The sequence below is a fragment of the Pleurodeles waltl genome, chromosome 10 (genome assembly GCF_031143425.1).
Source record: "Pleurodeles waltl isolate 20211129_DDA chromosome 10, aPleWal1.hap1.20221129, whole genome shotgun sequence".
NCBI lineage: Eukaryota > Metazoa > Chordata > Amphibia > Caudata > Salamandridae > Pleurodeles > Pleurodeles waltl.
The window spans coordinates 797583264-797600906 of NC_090449.1; the positions used below are offsets into that span (position 1 = coordinate 797583264).

The window sequence follows — 17643 nt, forward strand, 5'->3', positions numbered from 1 at the left end:
AAGAATGTGTTTTTCCCCAACGCGGCCTTCTTGGTGACAAGGACAAGAATATTGTTGGACAAAGCAGCACTGAGGGGAAAAAAGAAGATCAAAGTAGTTAGTAAAGTCTTGGAGGTTACTTTCAATCACTCTATTGCCAGACTGGTGAACAGTGACTTGAAGCTTAGCAAGTCATTTGGAAAGTAGGCAAGACTTACCAAATAATTATCCTACCATAACACACTGTCTATTCGGGTGGTTTAAAAACTCCAAATGCACCACTGGATGATATTCGTAGAAAAGGGTTTATTGGCATATCAAATAATAAAACACAACAATTCTGCATCTCCCATTGGAAGAATATCCAGTGATCTGGTTAACATGTGTTTAAGGTACATATGTCTCAATAGTGATATACATTGTTGAATTCCTTAGCAAATCTTAGTCTCTTCTGCCAATAGTTATAACTTAAGGCCCCAGTTATGAGCATCAGAATGGCTGAAGAAACAGAAATGTCATTGAGTACAAACGAAACAAAACATAAGCACAAAATCAGAAACAATAAAACAGTGGTCTTAAATGTCAACATACAGCACCACCACTGAAATATTCTGATATGTGCAAATACAGTCCAATATCCTGGCGGCGTGACTAAAACTCACTAAAAAAGTACTAACAGAGGTAAATAAACCACAACTGTTGTTGACCAAATTCTGTAACTACTAGTGAAAGTCTAAAAAAACACAGTTGATAACATACTGACTTTAACCTGGTGGTCTAGTAAAAAAAAGAAGTAAAACAGACATTTTGACTAACTCAAAAATGTAGTAGCTGAGCAAATAATTAAAATACGATTTGGATTAACATTTATACTGCTTTTGTTTACGTGAGGTAAAAATCTTTCAAACAAGAAATCATAACTAGTTCACATATTACCCAATTAATACTTGAAAGAAGAGAACGTGTTTCTCAAAATATGGCCCTTATCATTATTGCTCTCAAAAACAAATCCTAGAATCTTTCGGTTCACCCTACAAACAACTGACACTCACCACTAATCAAACACGAATCACCAAACACACAGCACTAAATAATGCAGCTACTGCTGGGAAGATGATAAAACTATTGCTCTACCCTGGAGTGCTCAGGGGTGTAAGGAGTGTCCTATGAGGTTTCATCTGTTGGATCATTTTAGTGATCCTCCAGATTGATTCTTCTCTAAGAATCCCCAATTTAAGCACAAGTTACACCAGCACTCCAAACACAGCTGGCCATATAACAAGTCATTATAGCCTGAAGTCCACCTTTCTAACCATCTTTCAAATGTGTTACCCCAAAAGCAACTTTTTGCTCATTTCTATTACCTTGCCTTCTCGCAGCAAATCACTAGAGTGATAAGCAAACAAATCACAACACCCGCTCAGGTCACACTGCATGAAGGCAAAGGAAATCAACTGCTAGTAGCAATAGTACACTTGTGCAGGTGCCAAATGCACACCAGCGGAAGAAGCAAGGAAGGGGCGATAGAATGATTGGCAGAAGCTGCTTCCCTCCATGTGTCCAGGTAAAGATATCATACCCAAGACCTCAAAGCATCACAAATGTTCTGGTAAATACCGGAAGAGGTGCAGGTGGACATGAGGTTTGCTTTTGCTTGCACTATCATTTGCCTAGCATAAATAACCATGGGGTAGGTGAGATGAGACGTTTGCATGAAAAGAGTATTTTTATAAAAAGTATAATACATTTTGTGTTATCATTTTGCAAAGTGGTAGAATTTATAAGACCTTTCTTTCTGTGGTATTATTTGTAGACGATTAGAGGAACAATCATGCTCTTGGTTGTTCATCTATCCCTGGCAAGAACAAGAAAGTATAAGAACTATACCCTAATTATGTTCCAGAAAGTGAAATACCTCCACACAAAAAATAAACTGCAGTTCTTAAGTGGGAAGCGTATTCTGCTGAATTCAAACTTCTTAGCCTTGTGATGAAAGGCTGAACTTGTTGCTGCAGATTGTGGGTATGACCCTACACTCTCAACTCCCTTCCACCCCATAACATAAAAATCTCTAGCAGAAAGATATGGAGGAAAATGAGATGAGAAGTTAAACGGTGTGGGAGTGGGAATGCCTGAAAGTGTCTACATGGTTAGGGGTGGGTGATAAACGAGGATCTGTTTTGCTACGTCTGTGACAAGTGAGCGAGTTAAGAAAAGGTCTGGAATATCAACAGGCAAAAGAGACATTTTAAGACATGTGCAAAGTGAGCATTTGCCCAGGGCCTCAAGTCTTCAAGTGGCCCTCTGGGAAAGAAAATGTTTTCTATCTTTCTAATCCACCTCTGTCTAGTTCCATATCTCAACCTCTCTCTTTCCATATACCTATGTCTTCTAATGACGTGTACTCTCTTTGCCCAGTGTCATCTTAAGAATTTTGGGCCCCCAGAAATAAGTATTTCAACTGATTGTGTATGAACTCTGTTTCTGATCATTTGTTTGGCATCATTTGGGCTTCAATTACCAGAAACCAGGTAGTAAAATTCAAAAGTGTTTAAAACAGGGACCATAATATATGTTTTGCCTGGGGCACCAAAACTCCTTAAGACAACACTGACAGTCAAATGCACAAAATGTATCTTAGCCGCTCGTTTGAGCTTTCTTTCACAGTTCACATTATGAACGTAATCACCTCTAGGATCTTGGAAGACATCGCCATGAATTTCTGTGCTCGTGAAAGTCTGCTTAGTTGAAAAGATTGCAACCAGAAATATTTCAGATCTACTTGCACTAAACCCATTAGGACACAACAGCTGCTCAAGCAAGATACGTTCCTTCAGACTCCATTCAAGTCCTCTCTCAATCCACGTCTTCTCTGAGAGGATTAAGTAAAGGACACTGAAACTTGAGGAGAGCGCTGTGGGAGACATAAGTAGGGAAGATAAACACAGCAATCAAGAGACAGAGCAGCTGAGGGGTCTCTGGTTGCAGGTGTGAGGACAGGCAGGGGGCCGCCTGTACTAGGAGTTGGGATCATTCCTTTTAAACTTCCAGGGTGTGGCTTGGATTTGTTATAAAGGAGAAACATGAATGTCCCATTTTGAGGGCTCAGGAGCAGACAGTTTTTCTCCTGAGATATGGAAGATTGCCAGATGGCTAAAGCTGCAAAAGGGTGAGTTGGCTTTGAAAGCTAAACTCGCCTTTATCCATACCAGGAGTTTTCAGAACCTACAGAATGTGAGAAACCTCCCTAAGGGGCTCATGCTTCTTAGGATAGCAACAGCCAATACCAGCTCAACCACAACAGTCCTTGGGGGATGTGGGTTGCCAGTACAACTCTGTAAGAGAGCTTCCCTGCTGTGGAGCTATGGGCAGGCCCACTATAATTATATGGTTCTGCAGCTTGGCGTTTTCCATGTAATTATGGATTTGTCGCATTTGGCAAATAATTCAGCATCTGCTGCATAATTTGCAGATTTTAACAAAATAAATGTTTCTAGCTCAAACTGGTAAAAAGTTGCTAAAAAAGCTGCGATACGTGTTGCTGTGCAGTGGCAGCCCTTCGCAGAAGCTGACCGGTCTCCTGGCCATATCTTATAACTGTATTTGGGTGCTACAATGGTAGTAACGAGGTGGAAGACTTTGCTAAGGCAGTGTTAACATAGGTAAAATGACAAAACAATGAAGTAACTAATTGCTTTGTTTTGTCTGGTGATGTAGGGCCTGATTTAAAACTTGGCAGAGGGGAATACTCCATCACATATGTGACAGATATCCTGTCTGCCGTATTACGTTCCAATTATGTCCTAAGGGGCTCATAATACGGCAGACGGGATATTCGTCACACATTGTGACGGAGAAGTCCATCCTCCAAGTTCTAAATCCGGCACTTAGTCAATACTGCTGAATAGTTTGGTCCTCTCCAGACACATAATTCAGTGGTCCTGGGAATGGGCAGGCCAAAATGCAGCATTCCAGAGAACTTGCTAGTAGCTCAACAATACCAGCATTGCACAGTGATTAGCTATGAAAAACAGTTTAAGACATAATGCAGTCTATATACTCAGGAAGGCCGTCAGCACAGCCATGGTTGTATTGTGCCGATTTGTTGTGGGTAAGTGTGGAACTGTTGGTGACAGCAAGTATAGTGAGGCAAAAAAAGTTATTTAGAACTACTTCAAAAACTCCACCAAGCAGAAGTCATTGTAAGAAACACTCTGCAAGGATTGATGCTGAAATGCATCAAAATCATTAAGCTAACAAAATTAATGCTTAAGTGATTAATTCTAAGAAATTGAGTACTGCACCCCTACTTTGGACCACAGTAGAAGGTTCCCGGTATTTTCATGCATAATTCACAATTCAACAAGGTGCTGCATTTTCCCTGGTCAGGATTACTGACAGACTCAGATTTAGGGGCTGATTTAAGAGCCCCTAGCACCTCCTTCTGCCACCTTAGTATCATTTTATTTTTGACGATAATGTGGCTTAATGAGGACAAAATTGCCACTCCAAATTTTTCAAGTAGCACAATGCAATCATAGTGCCACTTTGTAACCCTTTGAGCTACATGATGCCTGCATCATGTATTCAAAGGGGGCGTTCACCCATTGGGGGGTGGGGGGGGCAAAGAAAACTAAGAGATTTCTTTGGGTCATTTTGTTCTGCACTTTTAACGCCTGCTCAGAGCAGGCGTTAAAAGGAGGCACACCACTGTTTTCAGTGGGCCTCAATAGGCTTTGTGGATTAGTGTCAGCTCTGAACTAGCATCAAATGTTTGGATACTAGCTCCCCCAACTACTGCCATGGTGCACCCTATCTTGGATACGGCGCACACATGGTGGTGTTAGGGGGGCACCAAGGGGTGCAAGAAAAGTGGCGCTGCACTGAGTGCAGCGCCACTTTAATTAAATCAGGCCATTAGAGAGTTGAAAAAGAGGCTTAACAGGAAGCAATAGAGTAGGAACAGCTGATTACAAATGTGCCCTTTTTTATGACATAAATCCCTCTTTTCTACTGTAGATTTCACCAAATTCTTTATTACCCAGGTTGTTGCACAATTGTGCATTTGAAAGACATGCAATATTAAAAGACCTAGTTGGCAAACTTGTAGACTCTCATGAAGGGTTTTGTTGAGGGCTTCAGGCCTAATCAGGGTTTTGGACTGGCCTTTTGGGAAGTCTGACACTACCAGATGGACCATCTTGAATGGACAATGTCTGAGCCATCCATATTTGGTCCCCCGGTACATGATGGGAACAAAAAAAAACAACCACCACACTGGCCCTTTCGAGGTGGGCCATCTGGCAGTGCCACACTACCTTAACAGCTACTCCACCACGGACAGCTGTACCAGTGCTGTGATATTATAGAATGTGTCAGCAGCATTTGACATGGTCAGCCACACCGTTAACTTGATCAGCCTTGCTAGGTAATTCTAGGAGGCACTGTTCTGGATTTGTTGAGGTCTGCCTTTATTTGCAAACATCAGTATTTCACATTTTACTTCTAACTGCAAACAGCTTCTCAAAAAGTCTCCCAACGTGACATCTTATTATTCCCCAATCTCTTTTAGCCTCTATGTGGAGCCACCAGCTCATCTCATTTGATCATGTCCCGTCAAATTTTACATGCATATGTAATTTCAAAGGAAGGCACTGAATCCCACAGTGGTGTAGAAAGAGCACAATGGGCCCTCCTGCAAGCAAGCATAATGGGATCCTCTCATCACTGGTTGGGTAAAAAAACTCCATAACATTCAGGGTACAGTGGGTCTCCCAGGCCTCTGGGCACTGTTGCAACTGCGCCTGCTGCACCATTGACAGTTGCATCCCTGCCCACAAGCAGGTTCTAGCAGTGATCGGTGGTCATTCAGAATTGGATGTGATACAAATAGTACATGAAATAAAATAAGTCTAGATTGTTGGAGGCAGCAGAGACCCCTGAAGCTGCAAGTTCTGACCTGCCGAATTTGGAGGGGACAGTACCTGTCCCAGTAATGGTTCATAAGAAGTTGTGGGCCCAATTTACAGGTTGGCTGACAGGGTACTTCATCAGAAATGCAAGGAAGTACCCTGTCCCCCAAATCCTTGGTCTGCTTGTCGCATTTAGAGAGGGGAGGACCTTAAGTTTTCCATCAACAGAACTCCCTCAAACCATCAGAGGGAGGACATTACACCACTCGCCTAATTTAGGGTGGACAGTGTAATGTTTTTTCCATTCTTTTCTTGCCCATCACCACAAGGAAAATCCTGGTAGAAAGGGACAGAAAAATATAATGACAAGACAAACACACTCTGGGAGAAATCTCTCAGAAAGTTAGGGGCAACAGTGTTTTGTTTTTCTGAAACAAACTCCTGCTTCTGTGAGTTTGTTTCAGATAAAACAAAAAACATTGGAAAGGTTTAGTGAAAGGCCATCAAAACCGACAGTGGTTGTCCACCACTCTTTCTGTACATTGAAAGGAACTGCTATGATGGGGTTTCCTGCAATGTACAGAGTTGACTCCCTGGGCCGGTGATCATCTCTAAATGTAATGGACAGTAATCCACCATGATGGTGCAGGTAATGTCCTCTGCCACCCACACAGAGTACCCTCTGTCAAATCCTAAATCAAGTCCTAAGTGTCACTTTGTACTCTAACTCCAAGTCACATCTGGAACTATAAGTCAAGCTATGAAACTTCTGCTGTGCTCAATCACTACTTATCACCTTATCACTCTATCGTCACCTGTGGGGTTGTGGCTTCCCTCTTTGCTGAGCTGCCTCTTTCATTTTGGGAGACTGCTATTCTTCAGTGTCTTAATTTGCTACCAGACAGACACATGACTGGAGCAATCGACTTCCTTAAATTCTGAAAGTCGGCCCATTCTTGTTCACTTCAGTTGCGGACCAGCCATTAACTGGATATGACTTTGAACCCCTCATTCCTAGTAGCCTGCAAATTCCAGGCACAAGTTCTGCACCAGACTACGGAATTTTCACACCATTCCCAGTTAGAATCCCAGAAACAGGAATAACGAGATAATTGTGAATTTTCCCACCACTTTAAGGTGCGCAAACTTGAAATGTGCGCTCAATGTCATATGATGTCTGTCAGTTTTCCCTGGTGAAAATCGGGTGTGTAAAAAACATTGGGGTGTGTAATTTGCATCTGTTTTGGGGGTACCGATTCTACTTCAAATTTGAGTTTGGGCACCTGTTACAACGAGGGCCTTATAGTATTGGGTCAACAAAAAACAATCTGCGTCATCTAATCCTCAATAAATGCTGACCCTAACTTCTAGATGAAAGGGGTGCAATGAAGGTCCCTGCATCGCTGCGACGTGGGGGGCCCCCAACCCTCCAGGTGGCCCTCAACCCCTCAAGGGGGCCCCACTAAGGGCAAGGTAAATGAATATCTGTGAGATATGGGAGACTGGGATGCCCCTCATCACAGTCTCCAGGGGAGCCATAATTTTGCGTGATGCCACTACCTAGAAGAACTTATTTGTTAGTGGTCCAAGGAATAATTATTTTTAAATATAAATGCTTGCGGCAGGAAGGTTGACATAGTCTGGCAACATCAACTCCTTACTGAACACTCCAGGGCTAACACTAAGGAAAACACCTAGTCGTCTGAAGTTTCAAGCCATTAACCCATCACGTGATTCTATGGAAGACCCAGGATTGCAATTGTTTGATCTTTTTAGATGATTTAGTAAAAAGTTGCTCGGCTATTTCATTTTAGTGGGCGCACACACCATACATAATAAATAGAAAGTGCGACATGTACCTGAAAATGTAAAAATCATATTTGACTGGCTGTACCACAAGCCGTTCTCTTGAAAAATTAATTAAATATTTAGGAGAACGAGAAGGGAGAAGTACTGGCCCACTAAAGTGCACATAGCTACAGTTACTTAGCTAGAAGCACAGTAGGGAAGAGTTTCCCTGTATGCCCAATATCTGAAAATCTAAATGATCACTAGGCTGGTTACTCCATCATACATATTTGTATCGGTGTTTTGCTCATCACAAAAACGAGTGTTGTAACGCCAATATAAAAATGTGTTCTAGTGCGTTGCTTAATGTAACTCTTTAATACAACATTGGTTGGTCTTTTGACCAATGGGCAAACAGAAAATAAAGAGAAAAGAATTCCTGACCAATAAAGCTGCCTAAGCCTTCCATACAGATACTTGACAACAGGAAAACTTGTCCTGCGGGGATGAGTAGGCATGTCCATTGCAAAAAGCCGGATTTAGAGTTTGGCGGACGGGTAGTTGACAAATATGATATAATGCACCTGTCCATCTTCTTACAAATGTTTTTAGGATATCATATTAGTGTAATAGGAACTCTAAATCCGGCCCAAAGTTTTTTTGATTTGTTAAGCACAGACATTTGAAATCAGAAAACAAATACCTGTGTTTCTTAAATTGTATCCTCTATCCTGAACAACTGAAGGAAAACCACAGACTTATCGCCCACACGTCGTTGCATTAATTCTAACTCAGCAATTCTTCCAAGGTCAGTAAAATAAGTAGCATTGAGTCGATTGAAAATAACACTATTATACGGCGAATATTAATATTATTGTATGAACTGTATGTGTTACTGCAGAACAATGAGGCTTCAGATGCCAATAACAAACTATTACAATCTAAGTTTTAGATTATTTACAAAGGGGTAATATGTGCCATTATTTAGTGCTCACCTTGAAATCAGACATCAAAGAAGAAGATTAAGTATCCTGTGGAAATTAATCGATGACCTGAACCAGGGATCTGTCACAAGAGTGCACACTAGTCGTATTTATACTTTTTTTGCGCCGCATTTGCGTCGTTTTTTGACGCAAAAACGGCGCAAACTTGCAAAATGCCATTGTATTTTGTAGGTTTGCGCCGTTTTGCGTCAAAAAGGGGCGCAAATGCGGCGCTAAAAAAAGTATAAATACGGGCCTAGCTATCGTAAACATTGACGAAAATACTGCATGCCCAAGTATTTGACTAATCAGAAAACCACAAAGCTATCAGTTTCAGTATTGTACAGCAGGGGGCGCCTTTGGCACATACATAGCACTCGTGACGTTGCTTTTGTAACTGAGGAGTTGCTATACTTCTGTGTTTTAAGCCCTTCAAGAAAAGGATTGTTCGTACCTAGTCGTTTATGGAGATTACGGCCTTTCGTTTCTCAGAACACTGGACAAGAACTTCTACCATTTAACACAGAGACGATGTTTTCTCCTTTGGACTTATAGTACCATACATAAAGAATGCATGCAAATATCTCGAGCAAGAAGCAAAAAATCTTATTTTGTAAACGAGTACTTAAAACTTGTTGCTAGTGGTCCATTTAAGAACAGCAGCAGAGTCAATGTACACCACTTGATATACATGCAACCCCAGTACCAAAATATTCCAAGCAATGGCTTTAATCAAGTGTAATTGAGATGAGGGAAGCATTACCGTAATAACCATCACGGCATGCACATAAACTGAACACGTACCATTGGGGGCGGGCATGAGGAGGCTCGTGTGGGGTGTGAAAAAACTATTATTTCTACCGGAATGCGAGACCAAGCTGAAAAAAATGTTTTTCTGCAATTGCAGAATGAGAACTCGTACGGAACAAAAGGGCACTCGTTAGAGGCCTGTTTCACTGCAGTGTTGTGTGTCCCAGACCCGTAACGGAAAGCAATCACTCCCTGTAATACGTGGCACGGCCCAGAAATGAGTACGGCGGCTGCACTGCGTGATTAGTATATCTAGATGTAGGAATGTTCTAGAGAACATCCGAAATTAAGTGATGTGGTCGAGTAACTCCTTTGTTTCTCGAGGAAACTCTGTCACGACATAAGGAACATGTTTGTTAGAATGCCCATTACAGCTGCACAACACAACCAAAGCTGCATGACAAATACATCAGGGCCACAAAGAACACCTCAGCAGAGCACGTAAATGCAAACAATCTGAACATGAAATAACATAGGATACACAGAAGACTGCAACAGTTCTGAGAAAGCAATGTAACTTTGAAAAACAGCTAGGGTCTATGTTTAGCTGAGTAGGTTATCGAATTGAATAGTGCCTAGTGGTTACCTAAATCGTTTTACATGCTTCAATGAGGCAGATTGTTGACCAATTATTTGTGCGTGTTCTTAAAAAGCTGTAACAAAAACAAAAAAGTTAGTTCTTTCAACAGCTGGCATTTTGGCACTCGTGGTTATCGAAGGAGTTGGGCCCTATGTTGGTAGATGCGTGAGTCTGTTTTTCACAAACTCCTATGCACAATTTATTTTCTCCTTCTTGGCTTGCTGTTGGCTCTCAAATTAAAGGCGCTTAGAGAGTATGTATTCCTCGTTACCGAAGTACAAAAGTGAACAGCTAAAAAAAGCAGTCGGACCATTTATTTTTTATGAAAAGTTTACGTTAAGGCCAGCGTGTTTGTGGAGTCTGGGCAGAACCTCGCTGCAAGATAAGAGGTGGAGACCTGGGCCGTCACCTCCCTTTCAATCGGTGAACCTCGGCATGGCCTCCTCCCTGCGGAGGTTTCCCTCCATGAAACGCTCGCAGGGCCCCGGGAACTCGATGAGGTCCGCCTCGTTGATGGCACACATGGCTGCGCGAGGCCGGTGCGCCTGGAAGCCCGAAAAGTCCCCGGAGACGCCGGTGCCCACTGATCTGTAAGGCCTGCGGGTGGAGTACATGTGGCGCACGGCCGGTGGCACTGGCCCTTTACGGCGGGCCCAGCTCCTGCGCAGGGCACGGGAACCCCAGGCTGCCAGCACCAGCAGTACCAGCAGCGCGTTGGCCGCTAGCAGGCCCAATGTCAGCAGCTGATAGTCCAGGGGGCGGGCGCCCTCGGGAGCGGTCACTAGGCCAGCGCAGTGGTCCCGTGGAGCCACTGGGCAGGCGCGTCCCCCAAGAAGGCTCTCCACGCACACCATATAGGGGGTGTCCCCCCGCAGCTCTCTCAGCGTGGCCACAGCCTGTGCGCCTTCGGGCAGGTAGAAGAAGCGGGGAAAGCGGTTCTGAGGGGGTGGTTGTTGCCCGAAGCGATCATAAAGCAGACGGAAGCGCACCGGTCCCGCGGTCTGAGGGCTCTGGTGCTCCCGCACACTCCAGCGCACAGAGGCAGTGCTGCTCGTCACCGCAGCCACTGTCAAGTTAAACATAAAGTGTTTGTTGAACTCGCAGGGGTCTGACACCACGGGAGAGAAGTGGCCTGGAGCTGCATGTGGGAGGGAGCGGGGCCCTGGAAGGGCGCTGGCCGGGTTTGGTGATGAAGGGACCACATCAGTAAGCAGGTTCAGGATGCTTGGGGCGGTGGGATGGACGCCCTGCCGCCGTCGCCATGCATGTCTCAGGGCCGGCAGGCGAGCCTCGGAAACAGATCCTCGGACCTCCTCTGTAGGTGCGGGCTCCACCTGCCGGCTGTGCTCTGTACTGACGGTGGCGCTAGTCTTGGTGCTGGCCTGGGGCGGGAGCTTCCGCCGCCCTCCTCTTTTTCTGCTGGCACGCTTGGGCGGCAGTGATACCCACAATACCCCGGAACGCGTCCCCGCCAGTTCCCTGCCGCTGCGATCTGCGGGGACCTGAGGGGCGTCGGTGCTGCCACCCAGCAGGCAAGCCTCCTCACTGAGCTGAGCGTCCTCCAAGTAGTCCAAGTACTTTCCCTGCAGTAGCGCCGGGTGGCGGCACTGCACGAAGACGGTGAGCAGCCGCCCTTGGGAGTGCGTGGCGCTCATCCACTGCTTCAAGTCGCTCAGCCGACAGTCACAGGTCCAGCGGTTGTCGTCCAGGTCCAGGCGGTGCAGAGCAGAGTTAAAAGCGAAGGCCTGGCCGGGAAGGGCGGTCAGCAAGTTGCCCTGCAGCCTCAGCTCCCTCAATGCGGAGAGCCCACCAAAGGCCGCCGGGTGTATGCTGGACAGTAGGTTGCGGCTCAGATCCAGTACTTCCAGGCTAGGCAGCGGCTCCAAAAGCTCCCTGGGAAGGTAGGTCAGGAGGTTGCCGTCCAGCTTCAGCTCTCGCAGGGTTCCCAGCCCCTCGAAGGCATCGTCCAGCAGCGCTGCCAAGCGATTGTCGCTGAGCACCAGGCGGGTGAGCCGGCCTAGAGCTGCGAACACCCGGCTCCCCAGCTGCTGCAGCTGGTTGGCAGAGAGAACGAGGGTGTCTAGGGCGCTCAGCGGGCGAAAGGTGGCCGGGTGCCGCAGCGCCCCCTGCAGGTTGCCTGAGAGGTTAAGTAGCCGGAGTCGGCCCAGGCCCGAGAAAGCGTCTCTGCCCAGGCTACGGAGACGGTTGTTCTCCAAGTGCAGGTACAGTAGGTTTCCCAGTGGCGAGAAGAGCGCCTCCTGCAGGCCCTGCAGCGCATTGCCGTCCAGCCTCAGTTTCACCAGGCTTCCCAGGCTCGAGAAGGAACCCTTGCCCAGCGCGCTCAGCTCGTTGCCGTTCAGGTTCAGCACCCGCAGCTTGTGCAGGGGCGCCAGGGCACCAGGGACCAGGCCTGACAGCAGGTTGTTGCCCAGGTACAGCTCCTCCAGGCGGCCTAGCTTTTGGAAAGCCTTAGGGTGGATGTGGCGGATCTGGTTGTACTGCAGGTCCAGCCTTTGCAGGCGGCTGAAGCGGGGCAGGTCAAAGGCGCTGATGTTGGTGATGAAGTTGCCCCCCAGGCTGTAGGTGAGGGTGTCTTCGGGGCTGGGCAGGCTGCTGGCTTTTGGCACGGTCCGGAGCCCCCTGTTGGTGCACAAAATGTGCTGATGCTGCTGGCAGTCGCACGGCTCCGGGCATATCAGATCCGCGGGATCGAGAAGCAGGACGAGCCCACAGAGCACCACCATTGGCCGCAGGGTCCAGGGCGCCTCCATCCCCATGGTGGGTGCCTCTCCGGCATGCCCCTCGGCCTGCGGTCACTCCCTGGCTGCCCACAAGCGGTCAGATGTCCAGGCCCCTGCTCACCATCTTTGCCTTCCAGTCAGGGCAGCAGGCGAGCCCCAAAACACGAGTTCATAACTCCTCTGAGGGCCAGGACCGTGATCTGTGCCGGAGATCAGCCGCCACCTTCTCTCGGACATCTTTCCTTTCACAGACACCGTTCTGTGTCCCTCCATGAACATTCCCAGCAGGCCCCGTTGTTATTTCCGACTGAGCCAGGGAACAGCTGTCCGCCTGGAGCCCTCAGGCTGAAGCTGGCCCCCTCTCTTCTCCATCACCCCCACACAGTGACTCCCATGAACTCCCGGGCCGGGAAGCTACAGCAAGCGTGCAGAAGCGAAGTCTGAAAAACCCTTATTGTTTCTTATCCAAAACCTCCCAGCTGGCAGGAGGCTTCGTGGAACCAGCACACTGGAAAGCTCAGAAAAATGCGGAGGGAAAAAAAAAACAGGCGGAAATTCGTACTTCCCACACTTTTTCCCCCGAGACTCCAGGGAAGGAAAGAGGATCGGATTGGAAGAAGTGCAGACCCGGCGGGGAGGGGAGGGAAGACCTGGGCCCACACTTCTGTTTCTGATCAATAGAAGGGGGTGGGGGCTAAATGCCAAACTAGAGCGCTGCTTTGTCCATTACTTTAAAACAATTTCATTTAATACTGCTTGCTTCTCGAGTTAAAGGCGCTGGTATCGGAATGTACAACGAATAAACCTCTGCTTGTTTATACATTTTAAAACTGAAGAAAGCATCAAGTGGAGGAGAATTTGTAGTGGAATTAAAGCCCTATCAGGACTTTAGGACCCAAGGCTCCGTACTTCAGTGATAGTAGAGATTTTTCATACTCGTCTCTGTTTTCCATCCTAGTTTGTAGCGCTCCTTTGTATACATTTCTATCCTTTTGAGGCGCTGCCTACAAGCGAAAATTACATCATCGTCGACTGTCACCACTCAGAAACTGGGATGATTCCAGCCATCGCAAGCACACAGTAGTGATATATGAGTAAAATGAAGCAGTTTAAGATGTCTTTTGCTATTACTTAGGATCACACAATTTGTGCAGGCGTTATTAATCAGAGTAGAGGCAGAGAAAGGGGAAAGTACAGCTCCTGTTCCTGCCTAGCCCCTTTTTCGCTTGATGTTAACCGTCTGGGTGATGTGACCTTATTGCCATCAAATACCTCAGTTACCCGGCAGGTCATGAGCTGCTATCCGCCGCCAGGCGGCGCTGTTCGGCCTCACTGCTGAGTGACACAGCTCCAGGTGCTGTTACTGTAAGGCTCTCTCAGCTCGGGGAGTTGGCTCAAAACACCAGAAACTGGGCAGCGGTCCCAACAAGCACTACGTGTGGCTGTCATTTCAACGCTACCCATTTGCCAATCAGCATTTCCAAGGCGGGTTATGCCAAGGAACAGTTACAAGCTTGCGGCTTGGCTCAAATTTTGGGCCTGAACGCAAAGAGTCACAACATTGTAGTATACCAATGAGACATCACTGCCGGTCGTTCTCTTACTCTGATGAGGCATGAGAAGTAATGCCTTAGTTAGACCCAGCCTTCTGTCCGAGAGTGCCCCTAATGAAAAGAAACTGCGAGACTCCTTGGGCGTCTCTGTAACGCTTTAACGCACTTGGCTCACACACATACACACGCACACACACAGCCACCCACCCATCCCCTGCTCAATGTCATCTAACAACACCTGAAACATCCCCGCAGCCGAGGAATCTGTTGGTGTTTAACAACCAAACTAAACATTTTAACAATTATAAGAATAATAATATGTCTCTTTAAGGTACTGTGGTGGCCACTGGTCCCAATCTGGGTTCCACTAAAAGTTTATTAGCTTTTGTTGGTCTTTTCTGTCTGCTGCCTGCAGACAAAAACCCATAAAACGGGAGGGCATTAGTGGGGGGTTACGGGCTGCCAAGTGAGCCAAGTTCAGAGAAGGAGACAGAAAAAGAAATTACGGAAACATCGAAGAAAGGAAGAGACAGCACAGATTCGAGGGAGCGGGGGAACAGCATGATACAAAAAGAAAAAAAAAATCGTAGAAATTGGAAAGGAAGAAGGGAAGCAGAAAAGCATGTTAGAATAAAATAAGAACGCAATTAAAGTTGAAAGGATGGAAACAAACGAAGGAAAGACAGAAGGGTGAAAGGATGAATGGGTGGAAGAGTAAAATGATGGGTGGTTGAACGGATCAATGTCCGAATGGAAGGCTCATTGGATCGCTGAAATAGCAAAAGAGGGGACACATGGATGGATGGAAAGGTGAATGAGCGAGTGGATGGATGAAAAGGTGGAAGAATGGGCAGATGAAAGGATGAAAAGATGGGTGAATGAAGAGGTAGACAGCCAAATGTGTGAACAGATGGATGAACGGATGGATGGGTGAAATAATAGAAGGCTGGAAAGGGGAAAGGATGGATGTGTCAATGGAAGGGCAGGAGGACTGATGAACAGATGGATGGTTGAAAGGTTGAAGTAAGGGGTAAAGATACGTGTTTCACTCACTCGAGGTCAATAAAGGTTTAGTTGAAAGTGGAGAGTATTTGAATATTCTTTCTTCTCCTTGCACCTAAGTGTAATAAGTGACTAAAATCTGGTTACAGAATTGAAAATTCCAAGCCCTTTTACATTTATGTTGTAATTTTAGAGTTGCTCACATTTATCAAACCGAAGTTTCTCCGTAATGGCGACTTTTCTTTTTATCTAAACGGTGCATTAGTTCAGTAAAAGAGATGTCCCCATTTTAGATAACATCTGGAAAAAAATGGGAATCATTTATCTTACTTATAGGTTTCATAATTGACCCCTCAGCTGCAAAACAGATTGCCTTATGCTAATATTGTTGACTTACAAGAGGATACGTACTCTTTGCTTGACAGACTGTACCCCCAATTTCCCTGTAAAAGAACAAAGACATGCATACAAAGGTAAGGCCTATCATAATTGAACAGAAGCATTTCTTTTTACAGAGCACATTGTGCAGGGGGCCTGATCAACAGGCCTCAACCCTCATGAGATCTTTAAAAACTGAACTTATTAATGAGGAAACAAGAGGGGGAGGCAGACAAAGCTGGATGCATCTTTGTCTAATACTTGCCTCCCATGACATAGGTGTTCAGATCATGGACATGCTGACACCTTAGGTGTATGAGGCATACTTCATCTCATACATGTGCCTCACAGGTGATTAGCCACACTCTACAAATCCATCTAAATTGGAGTGGATTGGCTGGGCTGACTTCACTTTGCTAATATTTTTTCAAGTCTTTACATTTATTTAGCTAAAAACACCTGTAACAGCCATAAAGAAGTATGTTGATGTTATACACAATTATGTGAAACAAATATATGAATGGTTGATTGTTATAGTGCACAGGCAGCCGTTTCCCTATAAAAGCAAAATAGCATGTCCTTCTTAGGTACACCCTTATAATTGCTAGCTAGTGTGGCAGAAATATTTTCTGCCTTGACCCTATAACTTGGAGGTCAAAGGAATATCAATATTTGCAGCTACATGAACTGGACAGTATGTGTAGAGCAGGTCCAAATAGGCAGTATTCAAGAAGATAATGGGACACCTCTCCACTTATTGAGATCTCATGGGGGAATAAGTCAGGTGTTTATGTTTGTGGTATGTGAACCACTTGCAGTCAATGGAAGTTAACTTTGCTTTGGAGAATGGAGGACATCAAGCCATATCCAAAATTCCAGAATATTAAAATCCAAGACAGACAATACTCTCCCAATGAGGGTAAGTTGAGAAATAGGTATGATAGATGGCAAGTTATTTCCTCTTTGGGTGCTAATGCTTAAAAACAAGCACCCAACAAACACATAGGCCAGAAATGTAGTATTACAGGCAATATACTATCATATAATAAATAAGCTTATCTTGAAAACTGAAAAATGTGCTCAAGTCTAGTTCTTCATGGTTGTGAAGAGGTCCATATGTCAAGACTGAAATGACTAGATGGAAGGTCTACAAAGTTGGCTAGAACCAAAACAGGGGTTGTGTCCCTAGGCCTGACAGTAGGTAAGCAGAGAGGGAAGAAATGAGCAAAGGGCACTTGGTCTTTGAATGGGCTAAACTTGATATTTGGATACAACCACATTTCCAAGCTGTAAGACTTGTAAGGAGATTTTAGTGAGATATATGTGTGCACCTGTTTAATAAGGGAAAGGTTGATCACCATTTTCTAGGCCACTTTTAGGTGTCAGCTAGACAGTGCATGCGCTGCCTGGAAGAGATATGTGTATATACTTTGTGAGCAGATTGCCAAAACCTATTGGCTTTGCCATTGCTTGTTTAGCTCTTTAGACATATTTTCAGATAACACCTACAATTAGGCATTATGATCTGATTTACCAAATGCCTTATCTCAAAGCAAGTTCTTTCTACTATGTTTGCATTCCATGAACCTCTTATTAGTGCCGTATGGAGAGACATGGCATTGTTTCATTAAACTCCAATTGGTTTGTATCACCTGTAATTAGGGCTGGAGAAATATAACATGATAGCCGTCTGTTAGTAAATGCTCTAAGCTTAAATTGATGATGTTTGGGAATAGCAGCAAGAACAACTTTAGGTGTTGTGTTAGAGGCACCCTTTAGAACAAGCTAACAGGACAGTTATATAATTAAAATACATGGGGTTCTGCAATCCCTATATACAAAGTGTCTCTAATTTATTTTATAATCAGCATTTTTCAAAGCACCCAATAAACAATTATAAAGAAATTATGTCAGAAC

At 45.2% G+C, this 17643-nt stretch overlaps 1 protein-coding gene across 1 annotated transcript; it reads right to left on the minus strand.

Moving 5' to 3' along the window:
* Positions 1–265: 265 nt before the first annotated feature.
* TRIL (TLR4 interactor with leucine rich repeats) lies at positions 266–13368 on the minus strand. Its single transcript, XM_069211455.1, has one exon. It carries the CDS (start codon positions 12827–12829, stop codon positions 10469–10471), a length of 2361 nt encoding a protein of 786 aa, XP_069067556.1. The 5' UTR covers positions 12830–13368; the 3' UTR covers positions 266–10468.
* Positions 13369–17643: the final 4275 nt, after the last annotated feature.